Source organism: Echiichthys vipera (assembly GCF_963691815.1).
Source record: "Echiichthys vipera genome assembly, chromosome: 13".
NCBI lineage: Eukaryota > Metazoa > Chordata > Actinopteri > Perciformes > Trachinidae > Echiichthys > Echiichthys vipera.
Window position 1 is genome coordinate 20,544,949 of NC_139838.1, and position 14,709 is coordinate 20,559,657.

General features: G+C 42.4%; 1 protein-coding gene across 5 annotated transcripts in view; it reads right to left on the minus strand.

The window, feature by feature from the left end:
- Positions 1–14,709, minus strand: part of ash1l (ash1 (absent, small, or homeotic)-like) — a 29,092-nt gene that overhangs the window by 2,708 nt on the left and 11,675 nt on the right. For 3 of the 5 annotated variants that reach the window (XM_083925529.1, XM_083925530.1, XM_083925528.1), the window contains exons 5-26: positions 13,145–13,814; positions 12,789–12,968; positions 12,571–12,665; positions 12,002–12,075; positions 11,793–11,838; positions 11,479–11,587; positions 11,101–11,307; positions 10,756–10,902; positions 7,894–8,002; positions 7,616–7,765; positions 7,075–7,142; positions 6,588–6,754; positions 6,211–6,363; positions 5,945–5,999; positions 5,488–5,620; positions 4,123–4,392; positions 3,618–3,704; positions 3,276–3,366; positions 3,000–3,138; positions 2,678–2,850; positions 2,201–2,367; positions 998–1,490 (exon numbers count right to left, since the gene is read on the minus strand). In XM_083925529.1, the coding sequence (XP_083781655.1) occupies positions 998–1,490; positions 2,201–2,367; positions 2,678–2,850; positions 3,000–3,138; positions 3,276–3,366; positions 3,618–3,704; positions 4,123–4,392; positions 5,488–5,620; positions 5,945–5,999; positions 6,211–6,363; positions 6,588–6,754; positions 7,075–7,142; positions 7,616–7,765; positions 7,894–8,002; positions 10,756–10,902; positions 11,101–11,307; positions 11,479–11,587; positions 11,793–11,838; positions 12,002–12,075; positions 12,571–12,665; positions 12,789–12,968; positions 13,145–13,814 (3,783 nt within the window). The remainder of the gene's footprint in view (positions 1–997; positions 1,491–2,200; positions 2,368–2,677; positions 2,851–2,999; positions 3,139–3,275; positions 3,367–3,617; positions 3,705–4,122; positions 4,393–5,487; positions 5,621–5,944; positions 6,000–6,210; positions 6,364–6,587; positions 6,755–7,074; positions 7,143–7,615; positions 7,766–7,893; positions 8,003–10,755; positions 10,903–11,100; positions 11,308–11,478; positions 11,588–11,792; positions 11,839–12,001; positions 12,076–12,570; positions 12,666–12,788; positions 12,969–13,144; positions 13,815–14,709) is intronic. The other 2 variants (XM_083925532.1, XM_083925531.1) reach the window with 1 other exon arrangement.

Sequence of the window (14,709 nt, forward strand, 5' to 3'; positions counted from 1 at the left end):
TCTTACTAGTATTCCACAAACAAAAAGTCAAACTGTTTAAATCTTTCTTGGTCATTCTTATCAGCAAACTCCTCCTCAGTGCTTCCAGCTGCTGCTTTACATGTGGTGGTGCATTTGGAAAGGATTTACTGTGAGAAGCTGCTTCAGGATGAGGCTGGTGGTATTCAACATTACGTTATTTTCAACAAATCCAATGAAAAGACCCAAATCAATAATGTTTTAGTCTGTATATCACTGATTGCTGACTTCAGTCTATGGCACTGAAGATGCCAGTCTTTAAAAATGGCTCATAATCATAGTTTCTTTTTTCTCGTTTAAAAACAAGTGTGGCAGTTTTCTGAATCTGCTTTTTTTTTTTTTTATTCAAACTGGAATAAATATTCCATTTTTTGGAGACGAGGTTTGGGGAGCAGAATATTGGGAAAGGGATCGACTCAAAATAAATGTTGCCAATGTTTATCATAATGAAAATGTTTTTTTGGACAACAATGGAGGTCTATGGCACAGAGGAATAAGCTGTATCAGGTTTTGGCAACGCTTGTTTAGAGGATCGATTCATTGTTGGTTTAAGGTCTTAAAGAAAAATAAAGCCAGACTTATCCTTTAAAGACGAACATTAGCAAATGAAAGTAAGTGGTAAAAGCTGGTCTAGAGTTTGATACTTTTTCACAATACTGTCAGCAGATGAGATGAGTGTCAGCAGATTGAAGCAATGAAACAGCAGAATGAAACACTGCATGGGAGGAAGGGACTTGGACAAAGCAGCAGATCAGAAAACGGAGGTTGCCATCTGTTAGATGAATACTAAAAAGAGTTTAACATGAATATGAATATGAACAGCAAAGTCTGAGCTTCAGATTTCGCTTCTTCATCCCCCCCCAACTCCCTCTAATGTACAGTTCTTTGCCCCAAAATAAAAATACAAAATGTGTTATTCAACATCTTTGAAACATGCAAGTGAACTGAAATTGAAATCCTAATTTAACAGTTGACCTACCCCCCTGCTTTGTTCCCGGTCCCTCACCATTCTTGTTGGGAGTTCTGTGTAGAAGATCCAGCAGAATTTTGTTGAGCCGCTCCCTCTGGGCCTCCCTCCTGCCCAGCACTGGGTGGTGCAGCGGTGAGGAGGCAGACGACAACGGGAGTTCGAGCATCTCTCCTATTCTCTCTGCAGAAGTGTCCTCTAGCTCCTTGCGCTGCTCAGACACCCGCCCTTCCTCTTCCTCCTCCTCGTCGTCATCATCATCATCCTCGTCGCCCTCCCCTTCCCGCTCCTCTCTTCTGGGTTTCGCTAAAAGAAGTTCAGGATCGTCCGGATTCATGTCCATGTCGTCCTCCTCTCCTCTGCCGTCTTCAGCCTCAGGTGGGAAGTCGTCGCCCCGCTCGCAGGAAGAGCCGTCGTCCTCACAGCCTCCAGCTCCTTTGGGTCGTTCGCTCTTCCAGGCAGAACGGCCCCCATTCCTCTTGTAGTTTTCAGGAACGTAATGAGGCTGCAAAAATGTCACAATCAGACCCGGATCAAATAATATAATATCATTTGCACATACTCATCATGGTCTGAGTTAGGTGACTTCAGGTTTCAGGTGGTTAGAGTTTGCAAATGGAAAAAAGGAATTACATGAGACGTTTCGGAAAGTCATCTTAACTAAAGTTTCTGTGACATTTACCCGACAGACACAGACTTGAACTAATTTAATGCAGTGGACTGTGTTCATCTGGTCCTCCATGGAAGAAGAAACCAACAAAACTAAACAGAACTTAACAAAAACATTAAGCTAAAAACTAAGAACTGACTAGAAAATCACTTTTCAGTTCTCTTGGAGCTTTGCAGCGTAGAATTGCTGTAGTTTTTAGTTAAAGAAACCCATGTTGCTATCATCTCTCTTCAAATCTGTTAGCAATCAAATTTACATTGAGTCTAATTAGGCACACAATTATATAGTCCTGAACATGCCAACATCAGTGCCAAACACTCCACAGATATTTGGATGTGGCGGACTACGCACTATGTGGTTTGGATGTGACACAAAAAGAAGGTGCGGATTCTCATTAGTTTCTGGTTGGCCCCATGTTCACCTGCAGCCGGTGCTAAGGCTGGGTTGTAATATTATCCATTCTTAAAATATCTTATGGTCTTTATAAATCAGTAATAGATCCCAGTGCAGCAACCCCACCCTGTAACGACCCCCTTCACTCTCACCGAAAAGTCTCTTTTGGGTGCGAGCCGCTTGGGGAAGTGGTTGAAGGCATATGGCTTGGTGCACACTGGGTATCGGTTACGATGGATCTTGTAGAACAGGTGAGCCGACTTGTCCAAGCGGTAATCACAGATGTACACGTCTTGCTCTTTTACATTCTTCGGCCGTCCTGCGGAAAGAAACACACTTTGGATTAGCCAGGAACTGCTATTTGTTTATTTGTTCTGGTATGTTTTTTTAAAAGTATGTCTGAGGTCGAAGCTAAACCATAATGGGATTGTTAACCATCATTTATCAGCACTCTCCTGCTTCATACTCCCACAGTGACAGAGCAGACAAGCACATCTGCATTTTTTTTTACAGTTCACTGAACTTCACTAAAGCGACAAAGAATCCTCAGAAGTAGTTGTTGAAAAAGGGGAGAAAAAACTAAATTCAAACCAGCATCTGTGAGTCTGCATTTGTGTGTTTCCCCTTACCCTTGCAGTAAGTGTAAAGATCCAGGACACAGCAGGTTCCCACCACTGCCTCCAGGGGGATGATCTCATAGAGCGGCATGCGGAATAACTCGTTCTGGTAGAATCTTCGTGATGGAGAATGATGTGTCTCGTGCGGACGGAAGTAGTGGTGGCCAAAGGCGAACCGCTCACCCCTTCAGAGTTTGAGTGAATACAGAAAAGGCCAGCCAGTTAAACAAGGTAACACAACTCGATGAACGCATCAACAATCAACACGTATGTTACTATTCTCACTGTCAGGTAACTACGTGATAGTTCGAAACACTACATCTGATTAACTTACTTTTCGTTCTTCCAAAGTTTCTCAATTCGGAAGATGTCGAGTTTGTCCCGGTTGACGTGAGACAAGAGGCGGTAAGACTGTCTGACAGGCTGGCCCTCAGGTGTGCGTCTGCTGTCTCTCATCAGATACACACAGTCACCTGCACCCAAGACACAGACATGGACATGTCACTTGTCTTGTCAGTGACATTTTACAAGAAACTGACAGCTTGGTACAAAAGTACAGAGGCTGGACCTTTCCAAGCATTTACAAGCTCATGGCTGCTGGTTTCTATACCTTGATGTAGCAGCAGTTCATCTCGAAGGAGGCAGATGTAGTAGACAGAGCCAGCCTGGGCGTAGCTAGGCTGGGGTATCATGGGAACTTCCTGTAACAACAATAATACATATGGGTGAGATCAGATGGAAGAGGTTGATGATTTAGGGCCAGATAGGTACAAAGGCATGTGGCTTGACCAACTGTACACTAAACAAGTGTGCAGGAGAGTTTTTTGGAAATGTTAAAGTGTTTAATCTAGTTTTCCCCTTCCACATTTCCCTAGCATTGACTAGTATTTAATACCTTCTTCACATGTGGCAACCACATCAAAAAGTTTGCCGACCCCTGGGATAGACGTACCTTGTCTACAGACCGAGGTTCACACTGCTCACACAGGTAGTGCTCCACCTCTGTCTCCAGTCGCATGCAGTCAAAGTGCTGCCACACCTAAAGTGACAAAAAAAAAATTAATCACAAGATTTATAGTTAAACAAATGACTCTTCAGCTGTATCAACAGAGACTGACTCTTGAAAGATGAACTGAATCTATTACTAACCAAGAACAATACATTTGTAACAATCTCCTTGATTCACAACTGTGGTAGTTTCAATCAATGGCCTTTGTTTTCTAAAAATAGCTGAAAATATACACAGGAATAGGCACACTGAATGTGATGCACACTCTCCTTGACAAAGTACTCCTTAGTTTGGTGAAGTCTCAAGAGAAAGCGCTCACTAAAACAGGTGTAACCAATCAGTCAGACAAAAATAAATTATGGGAAATGCATCTTTCTTTCTTTGCTAGTATAAATATAGATATTTCATCCATTTTCAGTTAAAACGTGTTTGACACTTTGCTTCTTACCATGCACTTTTCACACTGGATCATCAGGCCTTCGTCCTTGTACATTCCACAGATGCAACGGATGATGTCATCGTCCTTGTCGTGGGACCCCGGCCCTCCTCCGTGGGGGTGGCCATGGTCACGCTCCAGCGAATCCGAGCTGTCTGCCTCACTGGCGGTCTCGCCTACAATCTCGTCTATCTGGACCGCAGCTTCATGACGAGCGCTGTAGTAGGCTTTCCGCAGCCGACACACGTCCCTGCCGACCGATGACTTCCTGCCGTAATATTTCTGGTTGGAGAACAACACAGTTGTAAATGCAGCTGCTACATTTTTTCCACACAGAAAGAAAGAAATGCAGAAGCATTTAAAACTGTCTGCCAGAACTTCACAGACAATACTTCACGCCAGAGCTCTTAATTTACAATAAACCACATTCCCCTGTGTCTATCAAACAGGGTCTTGGGACCAAAGGGTGAATCTAATTTAGACATCCACTTCAGATTTCTCTGACTGGATGAGTAAGCTCCTCTGAGAGGTTTCAAGTGGCACTTGTTTAAACTGCTAAGCTATACAGATGTAAATCAAAAGCGCCTGCAATGTGTGCACAGAGAATCAGCAGTCATGAAGTTAAATCCCAGTTGGGAGGTGTTTGTGTACGAGGCAGGAAGGAAGAAAGAAATGAAATGAGTGAGTGGGAGGAAGAATGTATGAGAGCTGATCACTAACAGCTTGTATGATCTTTTTGATGAGGCATTTTGATATTGATTGGCACTAAAAGAGACTCACAAGTGTTATTGTTAATAATTGTTATTTAATGATGAAGACCGTACGCTGCAGAAGTCTTCATACAATCGCCATCCTGATCTTTCTAATGATTGTTGATATTAATCTGACAGGTAGAGAAGATCTATAACAATCAATTAGGCACTTAGTTTGATAGTGATCATTTTTGACTTTTTTTCCTTCAGCACCAGCTTATAAGGCATTTCCACTGCCGTAGCTCTGCCAGGGGACCAAGATATCTTTTGAAGAACTCAGGATCTAAACCTGAGCTCTGACCAGAGGAATCGGGGAATAAATTAAGTTCCTATAAGATAGTTCCAAGTGTAAAGTAAGTCCCCACTCTGGGGTAGTACTCCCTGGTGGTTCAGGAACTATCAAGGTGATGCCTGCAAGACTAAATGCCACTGATTGATCAAAAAGACGGCATGGGAACTGCTATAAGGAAGCCCTGGTGTAGTTCCGTTTTGGTGATTACTAGACCTTTCAGATACTCAGTTCTTCTCACATGCTGCATAACTGATAGGACTATGAAATGATGTATGTCAACAGACAAATAGCTGGAGATCATAAATATTAGCTACTGATGGGACACCTGCCTACCTCAGCATTGCGAAACACTTTGAGCATGTCTGTGTCGAACGCTTCAACGGTCTTATAGTGGCCAGTGAGGATTTGCTTCTCGATGGTGCTCAGGTCCAGAGGGTCAGACACCTTCTCATAGTACTGGCTGTTCCTGATGGTACGCAAAAACAGCAGGATTAGTCTCTTAAAATCTGGTTCGAAAACACTGACGCACAAAGGCAGTGTTAGCATTGTGTAGCCAAAGAAAAATAAAATGCTGTTATTGTTTTGACACAAAGTGATTACTATCAATACTGGAAAAGACTCAAAGCACAGGCTGTCACGGCTGAAATGTGTGGCACACGATAAAAGTGTTACACTATGTGGGTGCTGTACACTGATAGACCAGATAACACATTTACACTGCTGTCTGGAAAACAGTAAAAGATTATGAATGAACCAGACGAAATGCGGGTAAACATTTTTAAACACTCACCTCTTCCTGGATGGGAGGTTCACCAGCGGAGCAGCAAGTGTTTGGCCGGCAGAATCTGAGGGAAGACAGGAAAATAACATTCCTGTCAACATCTTTCAATCATAGAGCCTTATCAGTCAGTGAATATTAGATATTAGTGGCACTGGAGTGTTTTAGAGGCGAGATCAGACCTCAGATCCGACTAGAGGTCATACTAATGACAATATTTAATAGAGTAGTTTAATAGAAAGCGTTCTTCTGGTCCGTTCTACAGCATAAACACTAACCCTTGTAGCTGGTGATCATGTCACAAATCTCCTTGAAGATGTGTGCAAGGCGAGCAGTGCGCGTGACTTCGGTGTTTTCCTCAGCGGCGGCGAGTCTCCGTGTGCGTACCGACCTCGACGTCTGCAGGGCTGAGAACTGCGTCAGGAACACGTCTAGAAACAGGACACGAGCATTATGCATCACGTTGTAGGTCACCTCAGCAAGTTGTTTAAAGCTACTGTACATTAGAAAAGATTTACATTTAAAAGTACACTCGCGTGCTGCGTTAGCTAACATGTTCATCACAACACACTTCAACTTTAGCCACTAAAACAGCTCTCTCAACTTTATTACTTATTACTTACTTTACTTCATGCCTTTAAGTCAGTACACTCACCTGATTTAATGTTGCCGTCGTCACGGATCACTCCTCCCCAGCGTGTATACAAGGACAGGCTGCTGGGGTCCCTCTCTCTCTCACCCTCTCTCTTCAGCAGCTCCTGTTTCTCCCTCATCTTCTCCCAGTTTCTCAGCAGAAACACTCGGTGCTTCAGCACAAAGTTCCTGATGATTGACGGAGAGGACAGGAGTGATTGAGAGCCAAAGAAAGTATTCATTTGATTTCTTTGACATCAGAAATGTGATTAAATATTGTTTTGTACCGGAATATTTCAACAAGTCATAGTTTGCATTGTAATTCCCGTAATACTGAATTCCATTCAGAAAAGCATTTGTGGGAACTTGAACCTGCTAAAAATGCAATCTGGTACTGGCCAATACATGTAGAAAAAATAATGTTTGTTATATTATAAATCTGTATTCATTCAGTGTATTTAGAGATAGAGTTCGGTTCTCTTATGTATTGCTTGTGTCTTTGTATTCACCTTTCTCTGTTGGACATGGGCTTCATGAGATGAGGGTAAAACTTGTTGCTGTCACTCGACTCTTCCTCCTGAAGATAAAGACAGTTGTATTAAAGCATCAAACTTAACGGAAAACACTCCGTAGCTTATTAAGTTACTCTTGTTTTCATTTTAAAGTTCAAAGAGAATTCAACAACTTCTTCTAAAGATTCATACTTTAACGCTTGGTTTAACTGCATATATTCCAAATATATCATGATTCCCTGTAAATGTTACACCAAACCATTCAGCCTTTTTTCGAAAGTATACCCTGTAAGGTATTCTGAGTTACTTTGTTAGACACCTTGTGGCCCACTAAGAGTACCTCTGAGACACACATTCATGCCCTACATAGACACTGCACCTGATATTTAATAAGACACTGGCACATTTTTATCAACCAGGCGAAAGCTTCGGCTAGATAACAATAAGCTAAAGTTAAAGGTTATGGTAAAAGGATTTTCTCTAACAAAAATATTATTTGATCTTAAGTAAGTATTTTTTATGTGTATTGATCACTCACTCGTTTCTTGAGCTGGTGTTTGGACTTCCTCTTCTCCTTAAGCCGACCCAGCCGCCGCGTCCCTCCTGCCTTCGCAGGCAGGCCGTTAATACGTTGGCTCTTCCCTCCGATGATGCCCCGGCAGCTCTCTGAGCCACACTTACACACTTGCTGTAGAGAAAAAGAAAGTTAACAAAAGAAATGATGAGTTGTAATAAGTGAGCGATGATAGCTCTGAACATGAAATACGTAAAACCGTTACTCCTTTAGGAGGTTCAACATGGTCGCTGGTACCTCACCTGCTCTTCTGTATTGAAGGAATGGAAGTTGTAGTCATAGGTGAGCTCAATGCCGCTGGTGATGTCCTTGAGAGCAAAGAGACCTATTCTGTACACCCCGTTCACCGACCTAAAAACAGAAGTCACGGGGAGATCGAGTAAGTGGGTGCAGCATTCACATGATTCATGTTATTGTTAATTATAAAGCATGAGAAAGAAAACTTCTGTGAATATGACAAACTGAAGTTAAAGAAAGTGAAAGTCAAAGGATATTAGGAAAGCTAATTTGGTGCACAATTTAGTGTTTTGACCTGTCAGGTAGTGATGAGAATTACAGCTCTTTGATGAGAGCCGGATCTTAGCAACACAAAAGCAGCACGCAAAACGCCTAATTTCCATTGAAAACCATGTCCTCTGTCTGATCGGGGCCTAACAGCTGTGTGTACATCCTGCAAGCATAACCCTAGCACTCTGGATCTTGGGCAGGCAGTGACATTTGAACACAATGATACAAGGAACGACTCTCAAGTACGACTCGGTTCCCTTCGCTCATATAAAAGAGACGTTCAAAAGAACCGTTACATTTGTGACTCTCAGGAGGTTACTGGGTCTCACATTCTATGTTTAGAGTAGTATTTTACTGATGCGTGTTTCAGATGGCATCATACTGTGGTTGTCAAATTCACCTCCGAACCAAAGTAATAGAAAATCGCAACGTTTCCAGGTCAAGCTTTCCTGTGTAAGGAGAACAAAATCTGAAACAAGATTGAAAACAATGTGTAAGAGGCGTGTAAGTTAATTAAATAATTGCCCTTTCGTCAAGTTTGAATTGAAGTTTCTGTCTTGACTTAAAAACAATTAAATTAAGGCAATTTAAAATCGGAACAAAAAGAGAAGGACTGCCCCGGTTTTCATTAGCTCAATTTGGCAACCGCCCAACATGTTGTCCTCCCAATTTTCCCCTTCTCCAAACGAAGCAGTGCTCCAGCTTCTCACCACTCTACTAAGAATAAAGCCAGCTACTCTGTTTGCCAGCCACTTGATAATTTATTCCTTCTATAGGGGTAAAAAGCTGGTTCAGCGCATTGTCTTCAGGCACTACAGCTGTATCTAAGGCCCTGCTCCATGTAATCTCTCTTCTGTGACAAGATGGATGACTCGTCAGGCTTTGTACTGAAAATCCTCCATCCTTATGGCGTCTTTTATTTCACCCCAGCCACTCTACATTACACACACAAGCAGTCACACACGTACACCGACCAGTGTCCTAGATTATGCGCTTTTCTATGCTGTAGGGCAGAGGGTACAGTTTCATATAGGACTCTCTGGAGGTAGATAGTTGTCGACAATTAAACCCTCTGAATTGTGCTGACACATGTTGCAGATTTACCATATACAGGTAAGCCACATCTTAAAGATGTCTCACTCAATAAAGTCAGGCACAGGGAGGCCTGCTTAGCACGGTCTCCGATTACAGTAGATTGAGCCATGTTGTGAGAACAATCCCTCAGGAAACCAGTGAATTGTTTTGGCGTGGTGCAAGGCCTTTAAGCCATTTAGGTCTCTGAACACTGGCAGAGAGTGACTGAGGTGATCTCATCAGATTACCACCACACAACCACATTAATAAGGTTGGGGTTTCAAGGCAGAGCTTTCTCATTTACAATGAAGTGCACCTGCTACACGTGTCCCTTTTAGAGCCAAACAAGCGTAACCAAATAGTGATCAACTTCCACTGTGGCTGCTTATCCGTATCTTAGGTTAAAGCGGTTTAACTGTAAATTTGTAATAAATCCACACAACTTCAAAAAAACTTCTAAATATACCTACAAATTTCTGAACACAAAGGTGGAACCAGACACCACTACAACAAGATTCATTATAACCGTTACTGACACTGTAACCTCCTTTATCTGATAACACGAGTGAGGAATCAAGAATAAAATAGCACTAGTCGGGCTTTTTGTGGCTTGGCTGACCGCGTCTCTATTTGGATCATACTGTATCAAAATGATTATTTCTATGCATGTGAATATCTTTCTTACCCTTCTGGCACTTTCACTCTACTCACTTTGCCTCATACAGAGTGAGTAAGAAATTACCCAGCTCACCCAAATCATCAGGCACACAAACCGATAGCAATTAACTGAAACTATTTAGGTAATAGGATGGTATTTTCCAGTTCGTTAACCGTAAGCGACAGAAGCATTTACAAAACAAAACACTGAATTATCAAGCTGGAACATTTTCCAATCAGCTTCTCCCACTCTCCTCTCGCAACAATCCAGCAAGATTCTCAGCTTCACTTGTTTAACACTGCCTCTTTAATATACTCTGCGACTGTTGATGTCCTGGACAGTCCCTAATTCTATTTTAGTTCGTCTTTATGAAAGGCTCCCTGTGGAGTTTTAGACCTGTAGTAGAGACAGTTTTTCTATAAGGGTATAGTCTGTGTTTAGTCTTGTGCGCACATGCACACACACGCACACGTCATACCAATGGTGTCATACTATTACGCTGATTTACAGGAGGCGGTAAAACGCCAAGATATGCTGAAATGCGCCAACAAAGACAAGTAAGAAGACCGCAAGCGAATAAACATGGATGTAAACAATGTTGAATTTAAAATATGTTAACAGTCTCTTTTGGGAAAAAGAAAATCTGAAACCAGAAGTTGTTTTCATGCAGTATGCCTTCTTTGTCATCAGTCAGACTAATACCATTGATTCCAGGCCTGGCTCAATTATCCGTCCTTGACAACTTGTGGCAACTGCTTAGGTTTGTGCCTGTAAGGGCTTAGCCAAATCTGTGCTTTGGTGAGAACCCAAAAGCACCACAAGGACATCAGGAAGGGAACTGGTTTAAAGCTGCCGTGACACTCACCACTTCTGCATCTCACAGTTGGGTTCACAGCTGTGGTTTATGAAGCGTGCCTCATTGCCCATTCTGTAGCTGTCGATCACCATGCCGCTATCGAGGTTCAGACAGTATTGGCCACTGTGGGAGAAGTACTGCTCCATCATACGGCTCCTGAAAAATGGTAGGAGAGAGGGAGCGGAAAATTAAAAGAGAGGCTTTCATTAATTTCCATGTCAAGATAATAGGAAGTTAAACAGGCAGAAAGGCGGAAACAGAATATTCTAAATCTTCCGACATCCACATACTTTTTGGGGCTTGTCTGCCGCCTATTAAAAATGTCCTACATAATACGTGACCCGACTGTCTCACCTAAACTCCTGTTCGCTAACCACCTCTCCCAGGTATTCGATGATAAACTGTCCAGAGCGAAGTGTCTCTTTGGTGCGGATGCCCCAGCCCTTGCCCTCAGCACGGAATCGCTCCAGACACTGGACCCACTCATGTCTCTGGATGTGCTGGTTGTCACACTGATCACCAGATGGACAGGTGCTGGGAGAGCACTCAGCAAAACTCATCCTGGAGAAATAGGCAATTTTATATATTTTTTAATGGGATCAAGGCTGACGCCAAGTTTACCCTCTATTCATAATAGTTTAATTACTAAACAAACAGCTTTACAAGAAAATTACGAAACAAATATGACTAAACCAGTACTGAGTTTTATAATATCATGAGATTTGTCTTTACCTATTCAGACAATCATCCAGGCAGGCCTTTTCAGTTAAGTCCTCACGCGGTCGACAGCTGCATGTAGTTGTTTCATAACCAGAGAGAGGCTTCACATCCACATAAACGTCTGTGACACAAACGAGGCATTACCATTTTACATTCACAATTATTATCACTATCACAAAGTGCGACCAGTAGTGGTAACATCAAGCATTTTTGCAAGAAATGTAATAACATTTACAACAATATTCAATGTAATTGATAGCAAGGACTAAGGGGAAAAACATGAATTGATCAGGCTACAAATTACATTTTGGAAGAATCATACTCACTTGATCTGATCTTTTTATAAAGGGGGACATCCGGCCTTTTGTAAAGCTGAAACGCAGAAACAAGAAGGTAAACGCAAAGGGCTTTAAAAGACAGAAACAAATACTTATGTGGGCCTTCATTAAAGCTGTACATTTTGAATTTACCCGTCAGTAATTTACTCTTTCCACGTGAGAGCCCTAAAAACACGATGCTCAACATGATTGATTACCTGATCGTGTTTCCACAGCCATAAGATGTCGTAAGGCAACTGGAAATCAATGCGCTTCTGTCTCAGGTACTTCCCTAAAAAGAATTAAAGCAGGGGAAATTACGGAGGAGAAAATAAAACTTAAACGTAAAAAAGAAGACAGAAGTTTTGAACCACATTTATATTCAAATACTGGAAATTAGACGTTTGACATCTTGATGAAACATGTTTTTTCATCTTAGCTCAAAATATAGTCCTGTGGTGATTGGAAAGAGAGGGGTCCTGTTCCTACAAACAGGTTTACAGAGCTTTCATGAGTAACCCCAGGAGCCCTGGGGGACTAGTGGAAAGAGTGGAAAGAGTAGAAAGAGCGGTGGTGGCTTTTAGTCAGCAAAACGGGCTAATTGAACTTCACAAGACCGGCCAATGTTTACTTCTACACATAGAAACATGACTGATGTCATCAAACCTTTAATAGCACCATTAAAGTCTGGTCAGCCAATTTGGTTATAATTACATGTTCAAATTCTGTGTTTTAAAAATGGGAGATGTAGTAAAAAAAAAAAAAAGTTATCCAGTTTGAGACTCACCAACATGTATAGGAGCTGGAAACAATCCATACTCATGTTCCCCAGGTATGTATTCGAGCTTCTCTTTCTTTAGTTGCAGAAGCTGACTCCGGGGGCTAAAATGTATACAAATGGTAAAATGTAAAGGCAGTTTAAAAGCACTCCAGAACAAGTTGCTTTGACATCTAAAATAAACATCAATACCAGAAGATTTAGTTTAAGATTTCTTTGCAACTCACTCTTCTGTCTTGTACACATCAGAGTAAAGTCCCGCCTTCTGAAACTTCTTCTTTGGAGGTCTGGCTGCTCTCTTCTCCCGTTGGCTGGGTATGGGTATGGGGATAGGCGGAGCTTCTTCCCTGGAGACGGTGCCTGGGCGTTCTGGGGAGCAGTGGCCATCTGGCTTGCTTTCCATTGAGCTAAAAATAGAAGCATGACTTGGTTTCTGGTGACGACTGTTTTTAATAATGTTCCTGTATATACCAGCGTTGAATCCTAACATTAATAATCAGGGTAAATCTGTGTCAGTGTCCCACAGCTGAGGCTTTTAGGTTTAAAGGTTAATGTGCAGCAGTGGGGTTGAAAATTTGCTTACCCACGAAACTGCTGGAGCTCGTCCTGGGTAAGCCAGCTACTTCCTGTCCCGGCTTTGGACCTTGCTGCCAGGTTGCCCAGGTTCTCCTCTCTGTCCGGCAATCGCTCCTCAGTCTCTTCTACCTCCCCGTCCTCTTCTTCTTCCTCCTCTTCTTCCTCATCCCCATCTCCATCCCAGTGCTTCTTCTTCTGACTTTTTCTACGCTGGCCCTGGACTACCGACTCAATAGCATCTGTCACAGTGTCCCCCTCCCATCCTCGGCCCCCTGCTGGCCGCTCTGCCCCTCTGTCCCTGTGCCGGGTTTGATTCAAATCGGCCACTGGTGGTGGGGATGGTGGCGGGGAGGGTAGCGGGTGTTTCCTGGGACGTCCAGGGCCCCTCTTCTTCACCATGTTGTTTCCTGTACGAGCCTGTCTCTGCAGCTTCTTGGCACGCAGGATTTTGTTGACATGGTGCAGACTGTGTTTGGATGGCTGTGACCTGTGGGAGTGGTGGGGCATGGAGGCATCCAGGTAACAGTCCCGAGAGGGGGAGAGGCAGGAGGCAGAAGCTGAGCCATGGGAGTGAAACAGTGAAGGTTGGTGATGGTGTTGCTGTCGATGGTGCATGGATCCTTCGGGTCCTTCAGGGGTCGAGAGAGCAACACCTCTTGTCTGGATACCTGATGACCCTAGTCAAAGACGAAAAAGTAAATCAATACTGCATATGTAGCACTAAGTATAAAAACACAGAGCAAACATTCTTAGCAAACTCTTAGTATTTGTTAGAAGCATTTGGACAGTTGAGAGAATCAACAAACAGTGATACTGTGCCTGTCCCTAAGTTGAATGAAAAAGTAGTTTATCACTTAGAAGGGAGGAATGAAACAAACCATCACCAAGCCACCTGGAGTCTGAAGTAAGATGTTTTTGACATTGCTTCACATCTCTAACAACAAGTAATTGGTTGACATGGCGAAGTATAAAACAAGTACATGGAGAAGTTTAATCACCACCTCTGAGTCTTTCATCATTTTCTCTGACTAACCACTGGACGCTTTACATAATTTTACATTCTTACATTTTTATTTAAAGCTCTTCTTTTCTCATTTACATTATTCTTACTACTCATTTTTCACCCTTGTCTTCCTCTTTCCCCTACCTACTTCCCATCCTTTGACATTACAAGGCTCTGCTTTCCCTCCCGCACATCTGTCTCATTCCTCTTTTTGTCTTTTCTCCTTATTAACATCATTCTCCTGACTTCCTCAACCTCACCCTACCCTTAGCGAACCCATCTTTTAATTTATCTCACAGTCACCCTAGTCTTCTCTAAGCACTTCTTTCAGCCATCGAAGATGTTTTATTTCTAAACATTCAAATGTTTCGTTTATATTGGAATAAGATTTTGATTGGAAATGCATCAAAAATTCAAAAGAATACTAAATATTGTGTAAACATGTCGGAAAAAACTTGCAAAAAGCAACTGTAACAGAATAATACACCTATACTAGTTACTGATGTGCATCTATTGTAATATCTATCTAAACTTAACTGCTCTTTTATGCTAAAACTCATCTCTGGCCT